General features: G+C 41.7%; 1 protein-coding gene across 3 annotated transcripts in view; it reads left to right on the forward strand.

Moving 5' to 3' along the window:
* The window catches only part of TRIM71 (tripartite motif containing 71), an 86,106-nt gene extending 61,217 nt beyond the window's left edge, over nucleotides 1-24,889 (forward strand). For all 3 annotated transcript variants that reach the window (XM_045003055.1, XM_045003056.1, XM_045003054.1), the window contains exons 3-5: nucleotides 4,179-4,346; nucleotides 20,222-20,356; nucleotides 23,138-24,889. In XM_045003055.1, coding sequence (XP_044858990.1) covers nucleotides 4,179-4,346; nucleotides 20,222-20,356; nucleotides 23,138-24,589 — 1,755 coding nt within the window. In that variant the 3' untranslated portion in view covers nucleotides 24,590-24,889. The remainder of the gene's footprint in view (nucleotides 1-4,178; nucleotides 4,347-20,221; nucleotides 20,357-23,137) is intronic.
* The last annotated feature ends 679 nt before the right edge of the window (nucleotides 24,890-25,568 follow it).

The raw sequence follows: 25,568 nt of genomic DNA on the forward strand, positions 1-25,568 counted from the left end.
GAACAAAGCCCAAGCCCCACCGCTCCAGGCATGGGGGCCAAGCTGAAGCTCAAGGCTTCAACCCCAGACCAGGGGGCCTGCAACCTGAGTCCTGCTGCCAAGGGCTGAAGCAAGTTTAAGCCAGCCCTGGCAACCCCATTCAAAGGGGGTCACGACCCACTTTGGGATCCGGACTCTCACAATTTGAGAACTGCTGGTTTAGAAGATTCTAGCAGGTCATCTTGAAGTTGACTACACTCCTCTATCCTCCCCCAGCTGCCTTCACTGTCTAGTCATCTTCATTGCAGAGTGAACATATGTTGTTCTCAGGGGACATATATATATATATATATATATATATAAAGCTTAACTTTATTAAAGGGTGGTGGAGCTGGAGTAAGCATGGTCATATTAAGTGATGGTCCCCCGCTGATTCTCTTTCTCCGTACCGGGTCAGACCAAAGGTCCATCTAGCCCAGTATCTGTCTACTGACAGTGGCCAATGCCAGGTGCCCCAGAGGAAGTGAACCTAACAGGTAACGATCAAGTGATCTCTCTCCTGCCAGCCATCTCCATTCTCTGACTAACAGAGGCTAGGGACACCATTCCTTACCCATCCCGGCTAATAGCCATTTACGGACTTAGCCACCATGAGTTTATCCAGTTCTCTTTTAAACACTGTTGTAGTCCTAGCCTTCACAACCTCCTCAGGTAAGGAGTTCCACAAGTTGACTGTGCGCTGCGTGAAGAAGAACGTCCTTTTATTTGTTTTAACCCTGCTGCCTATTAATTTCATTTGGTGACCCCTAGTTCTTGTATTATGGGAATAAGTAAATAACTTTTCCTTATCCACTTTCTCAACATCACTCATGATTTTATATACCTCTATCATATCCCCCCTTAGTCTCCTCTTTTCCAAGCTGAAGAGTTCTAGCCTCTTTAATCTTTCCTCATATGGGACCCTCTCCAAACCCCTAATCATTTTAGTTGCCCTTTTCTGAACCTTTTCTAGTGCTAGAATATCTTTTTTGAGGTGAGGAGACCACATCTGTACACAGTAATTAAATCTAGAGTGCAAAGCCTCTTGATACATCACCTTAAAACAGTGGTCCCCAAACTTTCTACCTCATGTACTGCACCCCACCCCATCCATGCTCCCTCACTCCCTCCAAGCTGGGGCCAGAAGTGGGGTCACAGCTCTGGAGTGGGGGAGTGGGAGTACACGGACGGGGTAAGGGCCTGAGGCTGGGGGTGGGAGCAGAGCTGAGGCTGGGGCCCCAGGCATGGGGCCGGCATGTGGGGCCTTGGCCCAGGCCAGGAGTGGGGCTGGGTGGCGCTTCCTGCCTGCCCTCCCCATGGGGGCTGGCTCAGGCCCCTGCCGCAGCCCCTGGAATGTTCTTCCTTGCCTCTTAGTGGTGCGTGCCCCACAGATTGGGGACCTTTGCCCTAGAAAATTGCCAACAGCTTGCTCACTCGAATGAGAAGGTTGGCTTTTCAATTCTGCCTTAAGACTTTACCATGTTCCCTATGTAATCTGCATATCTGAAATAAAATTGTCAGCTTTGTTAGTTGGTTTCATTAAAAATGTGATTACTTTCTTTGCATCTATATTCTGTCAGGAGAGGGAGGGGGGGAGTGGGTTGATTGAGCAACTGCTTGATTAGTTTCTCTATCTGTGGCCTGAATGACTCCTACATTAGGCATTGTATTCTGGGCAGCAGCAGCATCTGGATCTGTGTGACAGGACAGTTCCCTGGCCTTTGCCCTAGCTTTGCTTCTGGCATTAGCTATTTGAGAGAGCTAATGACAGGTTTAACTTGCTACTGGACTCTTGCTCATATGATCGCCATTTTTTTTTCCGCTGTCGTCCTTGATAGTGAGATACATAATCCATGTTGCATGTTTTTAAATAATATCAGATTCATTTGACTTGATACCTTGCATGGCTTTTCATCCTTTTTTTTTCCCCCCCCTAGTTGTTTAAAAGTTGGATGGCCCAGCAGTATTTAATGTATGTTCTTTGAAAGCTTACATTGAAAATACAGCGCTGCAAGAGAAAACTATAATATAGTAAACTGACATCACATTATGCACAAAAGGAATTTTCTAGTACAGGAAGATGCACAGTTCCAAATTTAATATTTAGAACTTAAAGCTGCTTGATATTTTTCAAAATGTTCAAAATATTTAGAATGTTTGAGGTATCAGTTTTGTTCAGATGCTAATAAGGATGCTTTAATTTCTCTAGCAGAACAGTCTGTGTCCAGAAATGTAACTAATTTTTTAAAGGCTTCAGAGTAGCAGCCATATTAGTCTGTATCCGCAAAAAGAACAGGAGTACGTGTGGCACCTTATAGAGACTAACAAATTTATTTGAGCATAAGCTTTCGTGGCATCCGATGACGTGGGCTGTAGCCCACGAAAGCTTATGCTCAAATAAATTTGTTAGTCTCTAAGGTGCCACAAGTACTCCTGTTCATTTTTTAAAAAGGTTTTGTTGAAAACCTCCTTCAAAATCTTACCCAGAGATAAAGATTAACTACACACACACAACCTTGTTTGCTGCTACAGATATGTTCCTACATAATATGTAATGTGTCCACACGAGGTGGAGGAATGAGCATAATAAGCCAGGCAAACAGGATCAATAAATGGAGTAAATTTTAGGAAAAGGAAATCAGGATGGTAGTCTCCTTCCCCCGAGCCACTGCCTCCAATAAATAAATAAATCAAGTTGGTACAGAGAGAATGTTGGTTGCCATTAGATTTGGTTGCCTTGCCTCCCACCCCACCACCGCTCCATGCTCAGATGAACATTACCTGGTTCTTGTTTCTGTTTTGCTCTTGGTCATTCCTGTGGAGTAGATTTTCCATCATGCGATGGAAAACCTGACTTATGGTATAAGACTTTACTTGCATTATACAGTGGATTTGGCTTTTTGACAGCGTTTTGGATTTTCTAGGACTTTTTATGATCTACTACGTCAAGAATGCTTTGTGTAGGTATAAGTTAGAGTTTTAGATTTCACTTTGAACTTTCTTGTTCTGAGGTTGTTTGGTGGTTTTTACACTCCTCCACAGATCTGTTTTTTTAAAGCTCAACTGATTTAACTTCTAACAAAACACAAATCTGTATAGGATGCTACATCTGTGTACCACTTCCCTCTGTTGGGTGGAATGCAAACATGCAAGCAGTTACTGCTAGTGAATAAATACATTATATGGCGTACAGAGTTTCACTCTGAAGTGAATGTGGGTTTGGGATTTGGTTTAGTTTTATTAACCAACATGGTTCCATTTGTCTTAAAAATGCGGAGAGGCTAATCTTTAAATTCTGTAACTAATTTACAGTGTATAGTTTCTTCCTCCTAATTCCAGCTCCTTCCCTGAAGTTCCACTGACAGTAAGGCCATGGCTACACTTGCAAATTTGCAGCGCTGCAGCAGGGTGTGAAAACACACCCTCTCCAGCGCTGCAAATTGCGGCGCTGCAAAGCACCAGTGTGGTCAAAGCCCCAGCGCTGGGAGCCGCTGTACGTTATTCCCCACAGGGAGGTGGAGTACAGACAGCGCTGGGAGAGCTCTCTCCCAGCGCTGGCGCTTTGACTACACTTAGCGCTTCAAAGCGCTGCCGCGGCAGCGCTTTGAAGTGCAAGTATAGCCATAGCCTGAGAGTGCTGGCTGGCACAGGAGAATTGCCACAGTTCTTGGCTTTGACACCACCTTTGATGATGATGGCAAGCTTTTGCATCCAGTTTGCCTTGTATGTTCTGTCTTGCAGACAAACTGAAAGATTAGAGAGAGGATTGTCCTTGTTTTTTTGCTTGATGTGCCCAGTGCAACAATAGTACAGTAAATGTAAATGGCTCAGTAACTTTATGCAATGTTTGTATATTCAAGAAAAGTTATCCGAAACATGCAATAGGTGACATACCCAAATGGGTGAGTGTTGGCAGATGGTTTCCGTTCTTGAGAGAAGGGTGGGATGGACATCCTGGTATTGTATTGCAAAGAAAACAATAACACTTCTAGTTTATTTTTGTCCACATATGAGTGGCTGCTTACAAGAGGGATCGCTTTTCCTCTATAGAAGCTGTTGTGAACATTTCATAATATCTCCTCTTATGGTTAAGATATGTATTTTCTTCTGTGGGTGGCTTAGTGTGTCATACAATTTTTTTTTTCTGTGTCCTTTTCCAGGTGCTGCATTTCTACTGTGACACTTGTTCTGTCCCTATCTGCCGGGAATGCACCATGGGACGACATGTGGGTCATAGCTTTATCTACCTCCAAGATGCCCTCCAGGATTCCAGAACCCTCACCATTCAACTGCTAGCAGATGCTCAGCAAGGACGCCAGGCTATTCAGGTAAGTCGCTCAAGTGGTTAAGAGAATCTTCCCTTTTGTCTACCACCAGCTGTGCCTGCTGCTACAATGTCCCCTGTGTGTGAAGGGCAAAAAGCCTCTCCTTTCAGCATCCCCTATCCTCTACCCCACCCTCTCCCTTGTTGCACTAGGTGATGTCTTTTCATTATTCAGGAAGGAACTTCCTTGTCAGCAGCAAATCAAAGGAAATGCCAACACTATTCGCATGCATCTTTGTTGCATCATCCTTTCATAAATAGGGACATCATGCTGTTTCCACGTGAGACTGTGCACAATTTGACATGTAACTTGTTCTAGGCTCAAAGTTCTAACCTTGTAAAGCTATCTTGGTTTGGAGGTGTAACATGCCTCATTGCTGCTGTATAACTGCCAACAACTATCTCCATCTTTTCAGAACAGGGACTGTCTCTTAGTATGGCTCTGACCAGTGCCTAGCACAATGGGTCCCCAAGTATGGTTGGGAGTTTTGGGCAGTGCCACGTGACAAGTAGTAAGCATCAGCTAGCAGAATTCCACTCTGTGTGGGTGAGTGGGGATCTATTACAAATATAACCATCTCAGAATAGGAACACGGACGAATTTAAGCAGAGTGTGGGTGAAGGCATTTCTGCATTCAAGGATCATAAAGCATTTTGTATGAAAGGTGTTACAGAATTAAATAGTGCCACTTCTATGGTAGAATGCAGCAGCTGTTCAACAGCGCACAACAAGTCTAAATACAGGACAAGGATGGAAGAAAATTACCATACCCCTTCAAACTACAGGAAGAATTTTGGTAGGCAGAAATGAATTTGACCAGATACACAGGTAAGGACCCAATTCGGCCATCCTTACTCTCCCTGAGTAGTACCTGACTCTGCAGGTAATCCTGCTGATGTCAGTAGAACTTCTTGCCAAGTGAAGTACTGGTCAGCGTGAGACACATGACAGAATCAGACCCTAAACTACTATCTTCTCCAAAGTTGTAATAAGTAACACACCACTTATACAGCACTGCCCACTTTCAAAGCTCTTCAAATATTAATCTTCATAACACCCTTGTAGGCAGTTTAGCCAAACTCAAACATTTAAAAGTCATAAATCAGATCTTAAACCAGATCTTGAAAATGAGATTTAAACCATCCTCCCTAACTCCCCGAAAATTGAGTGCTTTTGATTTGCCTTCTGTTTTGTTTTAACCTTTTAGAGTATATTCAGTTCATGTTTTCCTCTGGAACTCTGAAGGCTAGAATTTTTTTTTCTTTTAAATGAAAGCCAACACTTGCATGTAATCATTTGTCTTCTGTAGCTAGGACTTTAGGTATCACACCAAATATTGCAAAACTCTCAATAAAATCAAGAGATTCAGCAATTCTTGGTAGTTGTATTTTGTTTGCCCCCATCTTACAGATGGTGATACCGAGGTTCTGAGGATAAGTTGCATTTTCAAAGATGGTCTCAATCTGAGTGCTTAATTTTAGACATCTAGAATGTGATTATCAGAGGTGCTGAAAACCTACAGTGTGTAAGTGAGACTTCAGTTGGAACTGTTGGTGCTCAGGACCCTCTGAAAATCAGTTCCTGGATTTTTGCCATTGGGCACCTGAAATCCTCAAAGCACAAACTTTTATGAATGCCATGAATTAGTAGCAGAGCTGGGATTATCATTTTATATTCTACTTCTGAGCCTCTTGGCCTGTGCAGTAAACCTGCTGCATTTCCTTTTGGAGATCACAGCTCTTGTCTAAGATACCAAGGGGAGAAAAGCATAATGCTTTCACAGTAAAAATACAAAAGGAAGATAACAGCTACTTAATTAGAAACATATTAAAACTCTTCAGTTTATTTTAAATATTAATGAATATAGTTTAACTAAAGGTAAGTTAAAAGTAAAAGCAGAAACCCCATCCTAAATGCAGCTGATGGCTGAGGTATTGGAAGGATCTTTGAAATCTGGGTGTGTGGAAAAGCCACGTCTGGTTCAGTGACTGGGTTTGAAGAGAACATTAAGAAATGGCTGCAGTAATACTGTGAATAAATATATTCTGCATGTTTAACTCTGATCTTATACATTCCTTGTGTTGTTAGGAACACAGGTTACAAATCAGAGGTTGTTTGGTATATGCGGAATTTAACTCTTGATTTATTATTTTTTTAGCGCGATAGTACCTAAGAGCCCTAGTCATGGACCAGTGCCCATTGTGCTGGATGCTGTACCAAATGCAAAACAAAAATACTGTCCCAGTCCCAAAGAACCATATGATCTAAATCTGTTGTAATTCTTTTAATCTAAAAATAGACTATTATGACTTACCATCTTGCATCTAAGTAAACTGAGTAGCAGCATGAAAAATCTTTAACCAAAAAAACCCAATAACCACCACATAGTAGAGCAGCCAGAGCATACCAGTGAATCTTGACATGTTAGAATTTTTAAAAAATTAAAAAAGGTTGATATTACTTGTATTCAATTCAAATCATTACAGAGACCACATGGTAGTATTTCTTTCAGTTCCTTGTTTGGTGCTAATGTGTGAGGTTTTTGTCTGGGAACTCTTTGTAATTAAAAAACACCCACTAAGATGGAGCTACGTTTGAGAGTTTGGATTGACAGAATTACTGATTTATCTATGTCCTCTTACCAAGGGCTACAAATTGGAGTCTCTCAGCTGCCGCTGCTGGTCATGAGAGGGAGGGATTTATGTGTTGTGTTGGGAGAAATCGGATGGGAAACTCTAGTTCCCTTCTGTGCCATAGGCTTCTTGTGTAACTTTGAGCAAGTCACTTAGTTTCTCTGTGCCTTAGTTTCCCGACTGTAAAATGGGCTAATACATTCCTACCTTTTAGGGGTGCAGTGAGGATAAACACATTAGATTTTGAGGCTCTCAGTATAGTAATGGGGGCCATATAAGTACCTAAGCTAGAGAAATACAGAACAAAACTTCATAAATATGCTAATTCAGCTCTCTAGGGCAGCAGCTATCACTTTTACGTTCATACTGTGGGTAGCACAAGAAGTACTGCTACAACATAGATATTAAATTGTAGGCTGTTTCTCTCTCTCCCAGTTTCTGGAGGCTCATTCTTGGGGGTTGTACACTGTAGTCCTCTACAGTGAGCCAGAACACAGAAAATCATTGGGGTTTCTGGAGCTCAGAGATGAGTGGCTCATGTAGGGTCTAGTACATCACAACTCCTTCCAGGCCTGCTTAGGATGTCAGCTTTGTTCCTGAGCCAAGAGTTGTCAGATGTCAGATCTGTTCCATAGAAACCATGTAGAAATATTTAATGTGCCCCAAGTTTGAGCAAAGAGGAGGATATGGTAGCTAATAGAATCCCAGTAGTACAGTAACGTTGAATTTCTTCAAGCTGGCATGCACAAGGGTCTGTTTTAGTAATTAGATTATTGTTTTTTACTTCCGTTGATGTTGATGCTTTATTTGCACCAGTTGGATGATTGAGTAGCAGACTGTGCCTCAACTTTTTTTTTAAAGCAGAAATTAGCCACGTGGCTTACAGTGCCAATCTGCAAAGAGTCATATGTGTATTATCACATTCAACCTTTTCCTCCTAACTCTGCCTCATTCTTTTCTCGGCTTCTTTTACTTTCTCTCACCATTCCTTTCTAATTTTTTTCACACTTAAAACAGCTGGCAGAAGACACCTGATTTCATGATGAGTGAACCTGTTAATGACCATTCTGGACTGGGGAAGCACAAAAAGTGTTGATCTGTAAGATCTTGTAAATGTGAATCCTACAAATAATTCAGAATTGAGGGGAAAATTATATATATATATATATATGAAAAAAGCGAAATTTAGAGGGTGAGGGTTAAGCTGAAAGGTTAGTGATACTGCCACACAGGAAAGCCAGTTATGGAGGAGAGATTTCTTATTTCCAGGCCATAAGGAAAATGAAGCTATGGGTTCAGCACATGGAATAGGGAATGCTTCCCACATCTCTAGCAAATCCATATTGACAGGTCTAGAAGAAGCTGCATTCAGACCTTGTAGACTAGCTTGGTTGAGTCTCTTTTCTAAAATGTTGATACAAACTGCTTAAATGATTGGTTTTTGAGACTAACCCAGTTGTCTAGTACATCTCTACCCCGATAAAACGCTGTCCTCGGGAGCCAAAAAATCTTACCGTTTTATAGGTGAAACCGCGTTATATTGAACTTGCTTTGATCCGCCGGAGTGCACAGCCCCTCCCCCCCCGGAGCGCTGCGTTACCACGTTATATCTGAATTCGTGTTATATCGGGTCGCGTTATATCAGGGTAGAGGTGTATCTAAATAGCACAGGGAGGGCTGTGGAGGTGCAGTGCTCAATCCTTGGAGAATCAGTTCATGTTCCCGTTTTAGCAATCCCGCTAGTTGGCTGAAGGATTGGTGTTGACAGGCTTTAAAAGGAATGTTGCCATGATATTGGAACTTAAGGATAGATAGAAGTGGTAGGTTTCTGCCATGCTGATGAACTTTATGTAAAATTTAGCAATTTCTTAGAAAAGAGAAGATAAACTCTGCTTAAGTGGGGATAGGAGTTAGGATATTGAGCCCCCTATGTTGAGTTGTCTCGAAAGCATGCAAATAACCCCAGTAGGAAGTTTTGTAGAAAGGGAAATTTATTTAAACTCTATCTGAGGTTTTGGAGGAAACTCAGTTAAAAATCTGAAAAGGATGTTGTAAATGAGTTAATTCAGTCTGCCGCTCCTGCTGACCTGCATCTCAGGGTATGTCTAGACTAGGATAAAAGAGGTGTGGGTTTTAAAAAATGTGTTGGTGAACTTGTTTGTAAAACCCTATCTCAACAGGGTAAGTTGTATTTTTAATAGATATTTGAGGTGGCCTCCAATGTGTTAAAATACAATTTACACCAATCTACAGTGGTTTCAAAACATGTTGATTCAAATAAGTTGGATAACGAGATTTTAGGAATACACCACCCTGCTTAGCCTAGGCAATCCCTTAGTTGCCTTTGCTGTTGTGTTTGACAGTAAGTTGTTTACAGCTGAAGACTGTAACAGGCCTCGGTCATTAGCAGAACACAGAGGAAGTGGTTCTGTTATCTTCCAACATCAAAGACTTCAGTGTTGGTGGTAGGCAGGGCCATTAGGGCAATGCCTTTTTGTCTTACTGAAATAAATTGAGGATTGCTGAGGGGATTGCCTGTTGGCGAGGTAATAAGTAGCACCCAGCTGGGAAGCAGATGGGGTGGAGTCTGACCACCTAACACTTAAGAAATTTAAAGGAATCTAGAAAGACCAAAAGCAAAACAGATCAATCTCCCCCCCCCCCCCCTCCCCAACTCACCAGTGAGTCTGGAAGGCCACCCTAAATCTTTACAATCTTATCTTGCATTGGTAGGAATTTAATGTTTGAGAGGTGTGGAACAATACGCTAGTTGGTGAGGTTTTGGGGGAGAAAGGGATTTTTTTTTTTTTTTTAAAGCTGGAATTGATGTCAGGTCAGCGGACGTAAATTTTAAATCTGAAAACTCTAAAATGCTGCTGCCAATCCCTTGATGGAATAAAATGAGACTGATTTATCAGGACAATATTATCAAATACAGTTGCTAACTTTTTTCAGTTTGATATAACATACCGGTAATTATAATTTGATAGAGAATTGTCTGCACTACCGCTGCTGCTGCTGAACTGATTTGAGTGCTAATGTAGACAAGACAACATTTGCTCACCAGCACTGTTGCCTAGACCTACTCTGAGCTGTGTAAAATGTCAAAGGGGGTGAAAATACTGGTGCCCTGTCGCACCTAGTGCTCTTGTAACTTTAGCGCCCTCGTGGCCAAGATGGAGTCTGCTCTGCAGGCAGCTCTGGCCAAGAGACAGCGCGCGCAGGAATGCAGCAGGAGAAATCCCTTCCACCCCAGGGGCACCTGTTTCAAACCCCCCAGAGTGAACACACCCACCCACAGGAAAAGTACAATGGACATAACAAAGGGAGATATTTATTTACAGAGGGCTGGGAGGAGAAAAACAACAAGGAGAAATATAGGGGGAGCAGTAAAACAGGGCTGCATTCAAACCAAGGCCCCACGGACCCAGTGGTAGCACAGTCTGAAAGGGCAGACACTAAGCAATGTGTCTGCACACAGAGTTCAGGAGGCCTGAGCAAAGTTCCAGTGCGGTGGTGAGTCTTGGGTGCTCCTGGTCGTCTTCGGCGCCAGTGAACTCTCCCCAGCAAACCCCTCCGGTGCCCTCTTCTGCCGCTCTGTGCAAAGCCACACAGAGCGACCACCTCCCCACTTAACTATCTAACAGCCTCCCTCCTTATTCCCAGTGCAGAGTCACAAGCCCCAGTACTCACAGCCCCAGACAGCTCCGGGCAGCCGTGATACTGGGTCCAGCTCCGGCCTGTCCTTCTCGGGTGATTTCCCCCCAGCACAGGGCTCCTCCTGGCTCCTGTTCTGGGCTGTCCCCAATCGGGCTTGTCCTCCTCAGGCCAGGTTCTCTCTGCTTCCTTTTCCAGGGCCAGCCATGCTGCTTCCCCCCTCTCTCTCTCTCCAGCTCCAGCCCTGCCCCCTGGAGTTTCCCTTCTTTTTCTTACTCTCCCCCTCCCCCTTGGGAAAAAAGATTTAAAGGGGCCATGCTCTCTAGACCCCAAAGGGGTTACACTCTCACCAGTGAAGCTGCATAGTTAAATATCCAAAAAAAGGTCCAGTATCCTCAAGGCCTGCTGGGTGTATCTTTTTTCACCACTGTTTTTACACTTCTCCTTATACTTCTCTTTTGCAAGGTCCTGCCTTGTGCAGGCTCTGCACTAGTACTAAGCTAGTCACTATGTAAGAAACAGGCTTTTATTTCTAAGTTTTAAGATGCTAGGAGCTTGTGTGTGTGCTGTAAAAGGACACTGCAAACAACAGCGATAAACATTTATTATAGGTCAGCCTGTTTCTGGTCCAAAATATAACTTTTTGGCAAACTGGAGCTCCTTTTAAAGCCTAAGGACAAATAGAAACATGTCAACAATTTACAAATAAATCCACTTGAACAGCTTGTTTTTTAACTGCCGTCCCCATGCACTGAGAACGTGAAACTGACACTGATTTCGCCAGTGAAACTGGTTTGATTTTTTTTATTGCCGAAGCTGAAAGAAATGTAAAACTGTAAACTCCATAAATAGTGTCAGGTCAAACAGATTTATTCAAATCACTCTTAGATTTAAGATTTTACTTATAAAAGTGGTACACCTCTATCCCGATATACTGAGACCTGATATAACACGAATTTGGATATAATGCAGTAAAGCAGTGCTCCGGGGCGGGAGGGGCTGCGCACTCCGGAGGATCAAAGCAAGTTCGATATAACGCGGTTTCACCTATAACACGATAAGATTTTTTTGGCTCCCGAGGACAGCGTATCGAGGTAGAGGTGTAGAAATGTTTGTTTACCACATTAGGCTGATTGAATCCCTTCAAGTATTTAATATTATTCCTTGTCCTGCTGTGTTTGCTAAATTCCTTGAATTAAAATTTTAGGGTGGGAGGAGCGTCAGGAAAAATGATTGTTGCTAATGCTGGCATTTCTGCAAATTGCTCATGCCTAAAAGTTTTTTGGGAAAAGCTTATATGTAAAAAATACAAACTAAAGTTGTGTCTGCTTTCTGCTTAAAAATGGAGCTTTGTTGCTATTTCTAGTCTGCCAATTTTCTTGCCTTTTTAGCCTTATTTCCATCAAAACTCCTCCCTGTTTTTGTTTTAGTCCCCTTTCCTTCAGCTCCCCTCCCAACTCAAAACAATTCCCCCCCATCTGCACCCCCAATTTCCGCCCCCCCATCTGGCTGGTCTCTGGTCACCAGCGCTTTAACGTTGCTAGTGAAGACGTGCCCTAAGATGCTGACCGCATAGGGGAGCCACCATCTTAGTTGACGCCAGGTTGGCTTCACTTGTGTTGGGAACAATGGGAAGCAGTAGGCATCTTTTGAAAGAGAGCACCTTTTGCAATGGTCCACGCTGGCTTCAGTCCCTCTAACTCCAGTATGAGATGGCAGCCATTTTGGAGGAGGGCAGTTGTTAATATAATTATCTGTAGGATACCTTTAACTGTCAATAGAAGCTGAAGAATACACTTTCCATTATGAAGGATTACAAAAAATGTCCATTAATCCTAAAAAGTCTCAAACTACTTGTTGCACCAAATCTATGCAGTGGAGTGGGTAGAAGGAAAAACTGTGGTGAGGTGAGTATGTGCACAAAGAAAAAGAGGAAAGGGAAACTGGCTGCTTTGCACTGCTCCAGAGTGGGATAAAGCAACCACGTGGCACTGGTGAAATTAGCCCTTAAAGCTAAAGTAAAAAAGGCTTAAAGATGATGATGCATATTGCCAAACCATTAGAAATACAACGTGTAACATTCTCTGGCATTGTTGTTTGGGGTTCATTTCTGAACATTTAAATAATCTTTTAGAAAAGGAAACTTCCCAGACAAAACTTGCTTAAATTGGACCCAAGGTGGAGGGTACGTATCTGTAGTTCACAGAATAAACACATTACAGGGGATGTTGTTGTAATCATCACTGAAACAAGCGTTACTAATTCAGGAAATTCAGAGTTAGGGTCAAGGTGTAAAATTAAAAGAAATGTAAACATTAAAATTTGGAAATGCTGTAGTAAAGGCACTTAGAAAACGTTGTGACCATGAGTCAAAAATGAAAAATGAAAAATGTTTTTTAGAAACCAGTTTAATTTAATCCAGACCAGCGAATACCATAATATACTAATGATAACTGTAGATTTGTTTTGCATGGTGTCATCATAGGCTAGAAATGAAGTTACTTGCAAATGCACAGTTAAGACACCTATACCTTAACATGTTTGGATTCCTTCTAAGTTTCCTGGTCTTGCAATGCTTTTTGTGGTGATAATTGTGACATCCCTGTAAGGATTTTACTCTTGAATTACTGATCCATACTTTCAACCTTAACTCTATTTAATGTATTTTTTTATATTCACAGATAACATCTACATTAGCCAGATCCTTGACTTATGTAAACTGATATAGCTACATTAATTTCAGTGGAGCTGTGCAGATTTACAACAGCAGAGTATCTGGCTCTTGAGTGTCACATATGATTCAAAAGGGACTGGAGCAAGTCCCTGTCTTTGAAAGATGCAAATTGTTTTCATGTAGTTCGTCAGTGGGATTATCAGGTAATCCTTTTATGTAGAATTTAAATGGCATATCTCTGTCAAATCTTGGAACAATAGGGAAAGAATGGTTCTAAAAAGTCAGTCATTTTTATGCAGCTGATGTAAAAAAATAAATCAAGATGGAACTGTTTTTTGGAAATTTATGCCAGCATTTGGCCCAGTTTCTAGTTTCTAGTATATTGATCAGAGAGAAGTAACAACTTGGTGCAGCATAATTTGTTATAGCATTTTATAATGATTGGATATTGTTTTCTTCATATAGTCATCTTGCCTCCTAAAGAGTGGAAAACAGATGTGCTCTGAGCTACATGTTTGAATAATCCTAACTGTACGCAACACACAGTTCATAAGCAGCTCTCTAATGTTCCTTTTGTCTTTAAAGAAACGCACCTCTTTTACTTTGAGTGTCAATCAGTTTCTAGTTTCTTCCGCCATCCAGCTGTGGCACCCTTGCTTTTATAGCACGATGAATGTAACTGATAACACCCCTTTAATATCAAGACATCTCTGAAGTCCTAGTCCCATGGTCTCTGGAGTGTCACAATAGTAGCCTGTCTCCTATTAAATTGCAGAATGCACTTCCTCAGTGTATGCAATCTAATCAGAAGATGAACTTCTTGGCTAGAGCCTGGAGTGTCCTTGAATCCCTCTGATACCAGTTTACTGTTCCCCCTTTTTGTGGCAGCTCCACTGAGCTCCACTCTGGCTATGGAATATAGGAACTGGTTGAGCAGGTCTGGATCTGTTGTCTCACCTTGGAATGGAATGTTTGATTCAAGTATTACACATTGGGCTCCTGAGCGCAGATCCTGCCTCTCACTATGTTTGTATATGCTGGGGTGTTTGTATAGCACAAGTGCTTTGAAAATGTAAAGTGTTGTCTGTGTAAGTACTAAGTAATTATGCCTATTAATAATAAACTGAAAAATGACACATCCTCTTAAAAGCTCCCAGGTACGTGGAGAACAAAGACTATCCAAATAGAAGCTATTGCAGTGTATATATCAGAGGTAGGCAACTTATGGCACCGGTGCCGAAGGCGGCACGCGAGCTGATTTTTCAGTGGCACTCACACTGCCTGGGTCCTGGCCATCGGTCCGGGGGGCTCTGCATTTTAATTTAATTTTAAATGAAGCTTCTTAAACATTTTAAAAGCCTTATTTACTTTACATACAACAATAGTTTAGTGTTATATTATAGATTTATAGAAAGAGACCTTCTAAAAACATTAAAATGTATTACTGGCACACGAAACCTTAAATCAGAGTGAATAAATGAAGATTCGGCACACCACTTCTGAAAGGTTGCCGATCCCTGGTATATATAATAATATGGGCTTTGAAATCTGAAAGTATGAATAATACAATATGCCCGACATTTCCTCTGATACTAGAGTTCTGTACACTTTGCACAGTTGCTACTATACAGGTAGGTTTGTGGCAGAGAGCTGGCAGTATTGAAAGGTTGCTGGCAGCAATAGCTCAGTGATTGGCAGTGTTTCAGTGCTACAGCCATCCTTCATTGAGACTATTCTCATTTCCACAATCATCTGGGGTTTTGGACTGACTACTTTTTACACCCGCACACGTTTTATTTGTATGTGGTGTATTTTAAGGTTTAGGCTATGAAAACAGGAATAAAAAGACGACAAAATCGGAGGCAGGTCAAATCCTGAAAGACCAGTCTTTGTCTTTGAGCACTACATTTTCATCATCTAGGTAGATCACTCCAAAATAACTAGAAATGATCAATAAATAGTACGACTCAGTAAACCTCATTTTGGGACTCTCTGTAGGAGGCGATGTGTTCTATGGATCAATATTCAACCAAAAATGGAGCTTATTCTTTTGTGGCCTTAACAGTAGAGTATTCCTGAGGTACTTATTGAAAACCAAGCTGAGAAAGAAACTAATACCTGAAACGAAGACAGATTTAAAAATGGAGCTTTGTGGCTGCCTGAACTGATTTCTAGAGAAAATGGAAGTGTCAAAACAGTGGGTGGCAGAATTTTGAAGTCTATGGAGAGCTAGGAGAGTTTTATTCAGATAGAGTTAAAAAGATTTCTACTTGAACTGGATAATTAGACTACAGAATTAGCCTTGATTGTGTGGAGGATTCATTTTGTCTTGGATTTGTTCCTTGACTATCTTGAGGAAAGGTAACCTGTTAGAGGAAAATACAAAGATCCACATTTATCTTAATTATACACCATGTTTAAAAACAACAACAAAAAACCCACAAGGCTCCTAGCAGTATTAAAGTGACAGTTTTTAAAATGAGATTACCTCTTGCTGTAGCTGGTGAAGCTCCCGTTTCAGAAACACTCACCTTTTCACTGCAGCAGAGGAAGCTGATAAATATTTAGATTACTTGGCCAAATGCGGGTGAGGTAGAAGATGAGCAATTCATTTTGCACACCTCAGACTAGGACTGAATGAATCTGGGTCTGCCTCCGTAGCTTCACAGGAGAGTTGTGTGCCTTCTGCTGAGCACTTGCTTTCAGATCCTCTTTAGTTTTATTGTTGTGTGTGTTTGTTTAAATGCAAAACTGGAATAATCATCTTCTAAACTATTCAGCTGGCCAGCACAGCTGGTTCTTAGAACAAATGAGCTGGTTCTTAGTTCTCAGAGGCCACTTGGAAGTCTATCTAAAGCAGACTCCTAAGAGGAAGTAGAACTTGCTTCTCATCTAACTCACATATTCCAGCCCTTTCATTGAAGGGGAGCTCTGTCTTGTTTCTGTGGGAGAGCTCACAGACAAGCAGACTGTGATTACAGGAATAAAAATGGGCTGCTTCCATCTCCAGGCATCTTTCTCAGAATCCTCCTCATCACTCCATTCTCTGAGGCTGCAGTTCCTTGACCAAAACTGCTGAGCCACAGAATCTCCACTGTTCCTACAACACAGACTATTTGTTAATTTGGTCTAAGTTATCCAGGCTTTGAGAGACTGAGTTTAGGTGCCTGGAACGTCAATATCCCCTTTTTTTTCTTTTCTTTTCTTTTTTTTTTTCTGTTTCCTTTTTAAAGTAACTTCCTCTCTACTCTTATCAAGGAGATCTTCTACCAGTCAGGAATATTGCTCCCCGTGTCTTAAATTTAGATGTTACCCACATTTATAATCAGATTATAGATTTCTAGCATGACAGTCTTTTACTGAAAGTGATGTTCTTAAAAGTTCGTAACCCAAGTCAGATTTGATCCAGATGTCATAAGATTCTATAAACAACTTCCCTACCAGCCCATCCAGTGATTGTTACCTTAAGACTCTATACCTAGTTTGAAGCCCTTACTAGATAGACAGCTACTTACAACACTTTCTCTCTGTTCTGTTTCTCAGAATTGCATTTCTGAGGATTATTAGCCTCAGCTGTCAAAACACAAGGCCCTAACCATACAACCCTGGTGTATTGCACCTTCCATGCTTCTGAAAATGGTATTTAGAAAGAAGTTTACTCTTATTGTGAAATTGAACGGTCTTTCACAGATAGAAGGAAATTGCCTTGCCTGCATTCTGACTATCTTTGTATCCCTAAGGAAAAGTAATGATATCTAGATGTTCACATGGCCTTCAATCTGTACATTTTTAGAAAAATAAACTCTTAATCTATCACACAGTGATTACATTTTTTTAAAATGAAAGTGGGTGAAATCTTTGATTGTCAAGTTGCTATAGTGATGTATATTGGAGGTCGGCAGGGCCACAAGTGCCAACTCTGACCATATCTATGCAAAAACTTGGAGTGATCATAAAATACCAAAACTACAGTACTGGGTAACAGAAGGCAGATTCTTTTGATTAGGATAAACAAGGCGCATTGTAGTTTCAATTGGGTAAACTTAGAGCCATGATTGTCAGAAATTAATACATCTTCATTATTGCCTTATTGATTTGTTGTCTAAAAGCACTGACCATGTTAAAAGAACTTCCAGTCTTGGGGGAAATATATGGGTTTTTGCTTGTTAGTGTAAAATATAAGTGAAGAGGCACAAAATAAGTTTCTGAAAACTACTGTGGAACTGATATCTCCATGATAGGTCCCTGCCAAAAGTTTGACCAAAAAAATTATCTTTTTGCTTTATGCAGGAATGGGAAAAAATAGTGGTGGTGAGTGGCAGAGTTAGGGAGAAAAGGGGAATAGTCATTTTAATCACACAGCTGAGAGTAGTGAACTTTTAATATTGTGATCTTTAGGTACATACAGGAATAGGCTTGGAGGAAAATAATAAACTGGAAAAACACTTCTGAGCATGCTCAGTGGGCATTAACTTTCTTAAAGCAACGCCTAAGCTAGCCCTAGCCCTTTGACAGAACGATGCATGTTTCCCTGTGTACTTCAGTAGTGGCTGATACTTTCTGACATATGCCAGGATTTTTCTCTGTATGAGAGTTTGTACAATACTTTTATTCTGACCCAAAGCAAAAACTCCCCTATCTGCAACAGGGACAAATTGTGAGCATAGGAGGATCTGATCATAATTTTTTGCTTCATTTTGCAATATTTTGCAAATGCTCAGCTTTCATTTAGATTTTTTCTCCATTGCAAACCTCCAGCTATCACAGTGCAGAGATGTTGCTGTCTAGTAATCCAGCCTAGCAGAAAACTATCTCCAGCCAAATAATAGAAGCCCCCAGGTTAAGAATGTTCCAGCCCTACCACCACCACTGTAGTAGTTCTCTTTTAAGGAGCCTGGATTTTAAAAATGCAGACTTGTAATTCATGAACTTCTGGGTCTACTTCAGGCTTTGCCACTGGCCTTGCCTATGTTACTTTAGATCAGGCGTCCCCAACGCGGTGCCCGTGGGGGCATCTAAATGCACCCGCGTCCTGGCCGGTGGTGGAGCATCCGCCAAAATGCTGCCAAATTTCTGTAGCATTTTGGTGGCGACGCGTCTCGATGACACCACTTGCTGCCGACAAGTGACATCATCGAGAGGCGTCGCCGCTGGAATGCCACAGAAATTCGGCGGCATTTTGGCGGGTGCTCCACCGCCGCCACGGTCCTTCATCTGGCGCCCGCCAGACTAAAAGGTTGGGGACCACTGCTTTATATGACACAGCCTTATGGCTCCTGACTTTCCTATTGTAGATGCAGCCTCTCAGTCTGACTTCAAGCATATCTTTCAGCTACTGTGATTCACCACCTAGCTTTAAAATTGGTACTTAACTTCCTTGGGATGGGGTTGGGTGATGTCTCTGTGAGTTAATTGTGTGAGGCTTAATTTTTAATTTAATATAGTCAAATTAACTTGTCTGGGGATTTTGTTTTGTTTTTCTGGTACTACAGATGCCCTCAAGTTGCCCTGCCAATTTTTATTTTTATATGTTTAAAGATACAAACCCTCTTGGTGTGTGAACAACAAATAGGGAGAAACAACTGACCTGCTATATTGGGGAGACATTGAAATGGACTTAACACAAAGTGCTGTCAAATGCACAGATAAAACACATTTTTCCTAAATTTTCAGTTACAATAATTTTTAGGTGTCACTTGTCTGAATTTTTTTTTCTATCTCCTGTGGGCTCCAAATGTGCCTTCTAAGTTGACTCTCCTTTTTAATGTTTGCACAACACTTCTCTGACTGCATTGTATAAATGCTGATAGTTGACTACACTTGTGGCGAGAGGACTTGAAGTTTCAGTCTCTCTGTAAGATTTGCTCATGTCTCTCCAGTTTTAAAGTGTCAATAGACTTAATTTTATTTTCATGTGCCACCACTCCTTTCTCCAAGTCATATATAAAAAGTATTGCTGTCTACAGACAATTGACTTGCATAGAAATGGCATACATTAGTACAATGGTCCCCAAATTTCTGAGGGGGTCAGCCCCCTTTACCCCTGTCCGTGCTCCCACCCTGCCCAGGGCCAGGAGAAGGGCTGCAGCTCGGGGTGGTGGTGGGGGAAACACGGACAAGGGTAAGAGGGCTGAGGCTGGGGTTGGGTCTGGGGCTGTGGCCAGGTGCCGAGGTTGGGGGTGGAGCGGAGCCAGAGCTGGGCTGCGGTGGGGGCCAGCAGTCTGGCCTGCGACAAGGTGCAGCTCCACTCCCAGCCTTGCTCCCAGCCTCTGCTCTGGGACAGCTGGGAGCAGGACCAGAGCAGAAGGGCAGGGGAAGGGCTGGGTGGTGCTCCCTTCCTTCCCCTGTGGGGACTGGCCCCGGGCCCACTGCACCCCTTCCCCCCCGGATGTTCCTTCATGCCCCCCTGTGGGGGTGTGCTCCATACTTCAGGGACCTCTGCATTAGCGGAAAACAGAAGTCTTACTAGAAGACTAGACTTGTATCCTGTAGCAAATGTATTGTTAGTCTAAAATACTTGGGGATAAGAAGGTCATTTTGGATTCTCAACATACATGTCTAAAGAATGTAGGTTTGATATTGGACTTAATCAACATTGTACATACTAGACCAAATTGTACATTAACTTGAATCCTGGTATCAGTGGGGTTTGCACAGGCTATGTTGGGAAATAATTTGGTCCTATGTAGTGAATTTCGTATAAATTCCAGCATCTAATATGTGAAACTGACATGCACTCAGGAAAACTACATGAAAACAACTGCCTTGAACTTTGTCCTACAGCAACATTATGAGAGCACATTGACCTGTTTCTGTTCTAGTGCTGGAGGCATTGGGTTAAATGTAAGAGCCATCACCTAATGCAATTTAAATTGGTTTGACTAAGCAAGATGTGTGTTCTGTTTGTTCTCCAGCTGAGTATTGAACAGGCCCAAGCTGTGGCAGAGCAGGTTGAGATGAAAGCAAAGGTGGTACAGTCTGAAGTCAAAGCTATGACATCTCGACATAAGAAGGCCCTGGAAGAACGGGAGTGTGAGCTGCTGTGGAAGGTAAAAAGCTTTTTATATAAGTATATTTATCTGTTCTAGTTACTAACAATTAACCTTTAAGATGGAAATCTGACCTGTCTTTAAATTAGAATAGGGCCATGTTATGATGACTTGTATTTTGAGTGGTATTTACAACACAGGTAGTCCCATTTTAAAATCGAGTTGAGGATTAAGGTATTTTCACCATGAATGAGGATGGTAGAATCTGGCTCATAATAAATTAGATAAATAATTTAGATTCTAAATGTGTACTTTTAAGAACAAAAATTTACTGTCACAGCGGAATGAATAGGAAATACAGTAGCCCTGATTATTGCTGGTTCCGCAACAGCTGGCCAAAACACAGGATTTCTGGTTCACAGTGAAATTTTGAAATTTGGTTTCTGTCAGACTTCTGCATCGCCCTGCAGCAGCACTGCACAGCTCTGGGAACAGGACTTGTTCAGTTATTAAACAGAGGAATTCTGACGACTTCTTCGAGTGATGGTCCCTATTATATTCCACTGAGGATTTACGCATGCGGACCATGCATCTGCAGCTGGAGACTTTGAAATGAATAGTGTCCATTGGTCCGCACTGAGCCCTTGTCTTGCCTCGTGGTTTCATCCAAGGTGATAAAGGGCGGGGCGGACCGACTGCATTTCCAGTTCCTTCTCGCTGCTGCATGGTCTGGGTTGGAACTATTAGTGTCCTCTTTTATGTGTGATGCACTTAAAAAATATACAGTTGTACATAGCTACTTTGAGGGGTTTATTGTTTTTATAGTCGTGTTATAGTTTTAGGGGTAGAATTGGTTTCGGGGGGGGGGGGGAGTTTTGCTCAGCATGAGTCATTTCTCTCTCTCTGTCTCTGTCCCCGCCCCCCCAATGAAGGTACTGGATTATGTGGAAACCTCAGGCTTTAAAATATGCGCCTCCTGCCTGTGTTCCTTCTCAGTTCAAGCCTCCAGGGTGGTCACAGACAATTTAGTGGAGGACTGTAAATGACACAGTGATAAAATTAAAGACTTTGCTCAACTAACTATTTTATATGAAATAAACAGGCTTCACTATGTAACCATTCACTGCTTTTATACTCCCGTTCTAAGGTGAAACCATCCATCCAGAGGTGATCAGTCCCTGAATGAGAAGAATGGGTATAAACCTTTCTCTGCTGGATGGGTGTGCCTATCTAAAATCAGTGTAGTATTCTTTTTATAATCAATTATAACAGCTTAATTAGCATTACATCCACCTTTTTTTACCATAATTAAATATTTTCTATTTTCTCATCGGCTATTTAACATTAAACACATTAATTAGCATCTGAATAAATACATATCAATAACTATCAATATAACATTTTCCAAAATTTTAGCATTTTATCTAAAATACTTGTAAAAAAAACAGGACCAAAACATGTTTACAACATGACCTGGGGTTATTTCCTAACTTATCTCCAACTTGCTTCTGAGCTGTCTCACTTATTTCACTCAGCATTACTCCTCACTGTTGTCAAGCCCCAAACTTAGGCCCAGCAACATGTTCTTCACTTACATTTTAGCACATTTCTATTTCAGAAAAACAAACATCACTTCAATAGGCCACACGTCTCTAAATTTTGAAAGTTGCTATTGTGACATAAACTGAGATTTTGGTTTTCCTCATTTTAAAAAACTAAAAAAAAAAAAATGGCAGAGAATATCTTTTTACCACTTCCCAGCACTCCTTTGTACAGGTGGGATTCTACATGTTCACAGACACCAGATTTATTTTCAGAATTAATTTTAAAATAGCCTCCTTTTTTAAATGTATCTGTAAAAGAGGAAATGACCAACTGCTGACAGCTTTGTCAAAGTTTTTCTTTTAACTCAGTACATCCAGAAAAAAAATACAAGTAGCGTTTTAGGCCTAACTTTTCAGAAGTGATTAGTGACTTTCTAGTCACTTTTGAATATTAGGCCTTAGAGAGCTGTTCTAAGGCAGGGATGAGCATCTTGTTAAAATGTCCATGTTGAAAACACACTTGGCAGAAACTGCATGCCTTGTAAGTTTAATAACACATGTCCACACTTCCATTGCAGAACTTCTTCCTTCATCTGTTAAACAGTCAAGCAAACATATAACTGCAGTCTTCAAACATGATGCACATTGACCAGAGGGACACACTAGCTGAAATTTCTGAATGTTTGCTTGACTGCATAACTGATGGTGGAGGTACACTCTGTAACAATGAAGTGATTACACATTTCATTAACTTTCCAAGGCATGTGTTTTTGCCATTAACATCTTGAATGGATTTCTAAAGTACCCCACCCCACACCCACACCCATACAAACTGGAAAAAAAATTGTCACTCTGCCTATAAATCCTATTATGCCAGACACTTAGTGCTCCCTGTGACTGGAAGATGGGACAATTGCAAAGCAAGGAGACTATTTTTAGTTAATAATGACCTTTCTTTTAAATAGCAAACTAATGCAGCAAAACTTCATAGCAAATGTGTGTGTTGCTTTTAAGTAAGGCTATATTTGTCAGAGGAGGGACCAATGATTCTCAGCAGGTTCATTTTGCAATAAGTATCCACATTTCCCCTAATTATTTTCCTCACATGGACTACATCTTCATAGAGAGTTTGTCCTGTAGATCACGTCCCCTTTCATTCATGATCTCCTAACATCCCTGTGGCAACTACACTACAATTTTATGTAGGAATTAGGAAAGCAATACTAGAAAAATATTTCTGAACTGCTAGCTGTCTTTTAATATAAATGTAATGGGTTTGTTTTGTTTGTTTTTTAAGGTGGAAAAGATTCGTCAAGTCAAAGCCAAGTCCCTTTACCTGCAAGTTGAAAAGTTGCGTCAGAATCTAAATAAACTGGACAACACTATTAGTGCAGTTCAGCAGGTCCTAGAGGAGGGTCGTAGCATGGATATTCTCCTAGCTCGGGATCGCATGCTGGCTCAAGTGCAGGAGCTGAAGAATGTGAGAGGCCTTCTACAGCCGCAGGAGGATGACAGAGTCATGTTCACTCCTCCTGACCAGGCTCTGTATATGGCCATTAAATCAATGGGGTTTGTCAGCAGTGGGGCTTTTGCTCCTCTAACCAAAGCCACTGGGGAAGGTCTCAAACGTGCACTACAGGGCAAAGCGGCCTCCTTCACAGTGATAGGCTACGACCATGATGGTGAACCACGCCTTTCGGGGGGCGATATGATCTCTGCAGTGGTGATGGGCCCAGATGGAAACCTGTTTGGTGCAGATGTCAATGATCAGCAGAATGGAACCTACCTGGTCAGTTACAGACCACAGCTGGAGGGAGAGCATCTAGTCTCCGTCATGATGTGCAACCAGCACATAGAGAACAGTCCGTTCAAGGTCATGGTAAAATCTGGGCGCAGTTACATTGGCATTGGACTACCAGGGCTTTCATTTGGCAGCGAGGGAGACAACGATGGCAAGTTGTGTCGCCCCTGGGGAGTTTGCGTAGACAAAGAAGGGTACATCATGGTTGCTGATCGCAGTAATAACCGCATTCAGGTGTTTAAGCCCTGTGGCACCTTTCACCACAAATTTGGCACTTTGGGTTCCAGGCCTGGTCAGTTCGATCGCCCTGCTGGTGTTGCCTGTGATATCTCGCGTAGGATTGTCGTGGCTGACAAGGATAATCATCGCATCCAGATCTTTACATTTGATGGGCAGTTCATTCTGAAATTCGGGGAAAAGGGAACCAAGAATGGTCAATTCAATTACCCATGGGATGTGGCAGTCAATGCTGAGGGCAAAATCCTGGTCTCTGACACGAGGAACCATCGGATTCAACTGTTTGGACCTGATGGTGTGTTTCTGAATAAATATGGCTTTGAAGGGGCACTCTGGAAGCACTTTGATTCTCCAAGAGGTGTAACTTTCAATCATGAAGGTCATCTGGTAGTGACAGATTTCAACAACCATCGCCTCCTGGTCATCCATCCAGATTGCCAGTCAGCACGCTTCCTTGGGTCAGAAGGCACCAGCAACGGCCAGTTCCTGCGCCCACAAGGCGTGGCTGTGGATCAAGAGGGGCGCATCATTGTGGCTGATTCTAGGAACCACCGAGTGCAGATATTTGAGTCAAATGGTAGTTTTTTATGCAAATTTGGCACTCAGGGAAGTGGTTTTGGTCAGATGGACCGACCTTCAGGTATAGCTGTCACCCCTGATGGCATGATTGTTGTGGTTGACTTCGGAAACAATCGAATTCTCATCTTCTAATCTGTGTTATCTGAATTAGGAAGAAACTGTCTCAGGGAAATTCTTTTTAAGAGAACGAAAAAATACAACGTTAATTCAAACCTACCTCATCTTTAATTTTTTACAGATGAATGTACTTATCTTTTCTGCGGGGAGTGATCCTGTAAAGTTATAAATTCTATCTACCTCATTATCTTTGTGTTCTCCTCCTCTTCCCCCCTACCCCCTCCCTCCCCCAGCAGTAAGTTTTACCTCTTCCCCACATGGGGCATCATGCACAAACATGTGTTGCTGTGCACATTAGGTGGTTGCGTGATACATTCTGTAGACAAAGCCAAAAAGGCGCTCTATAATTTTTTTTAATGGGGGGTGGGGAATCAGTAGCATTAGATATTTGTAGAGGATTTGTGTTCTTGATCGTACTGTAGTTTCGTGGGGGGGGGTTGTTAGGTTTTTTGTTGTTTTTTTTTTTAAATGCTGCTGCAGCAGAGAACTTTTTCCTGTTCTCCTTTTTATACCTCAGTGTGTTTGATTTATCGTTCAACATAGTGTCTTGTTCCCAGAAGACTTTGATCTTTTTGTGGAAGTGGGTGGGGTTCACTAGTCAGGAAAAGCAAGTTTGCTTTTTTGCATATGTGTTTTGAAAAATGCAGTAATCCTACAGCACAAAGTGAAACCCCTGTGAAAATGCACAAATTTCTTGGGGGGGGGAATCATTTTTGGTGACTTAGTGTAGTTGTCATAAAAAGTTTAATGAAAAAAGCAGGACTTTGTGTAATGTGTTCTCTATTCTATAATTTCTTTATAGCCTTTTGTCTGATTATTAGTCTCATTTTAAAAACAAGGTTCCATTCTTCCTTCCATCATATGTATGTCACTGTTATGTGTATCGATGCCTGTTACAAGGAGCATCAAAACATGGAAGAATTGACCCCTGGAGTTAAAATTTGTTTCATGTGAAATGGCTGTGGTTTTGTTTTGTTTTGTTCCCGTAAAGGCT

This window comes from Mauremys mutica, chromosome 2 (assembly GCF_020497125.1).
Source record: "Mauremys mutica isolate MM-2020 ecotype Southern chromosome 2, ASM2049712v1, whole genome shotgun sequence".
NCBI classification, from domain to species: Eukaryota; Metazoa; Chordata; order Testudines; family Geoemydidae; genus Mauremys; species Mauremys mutica.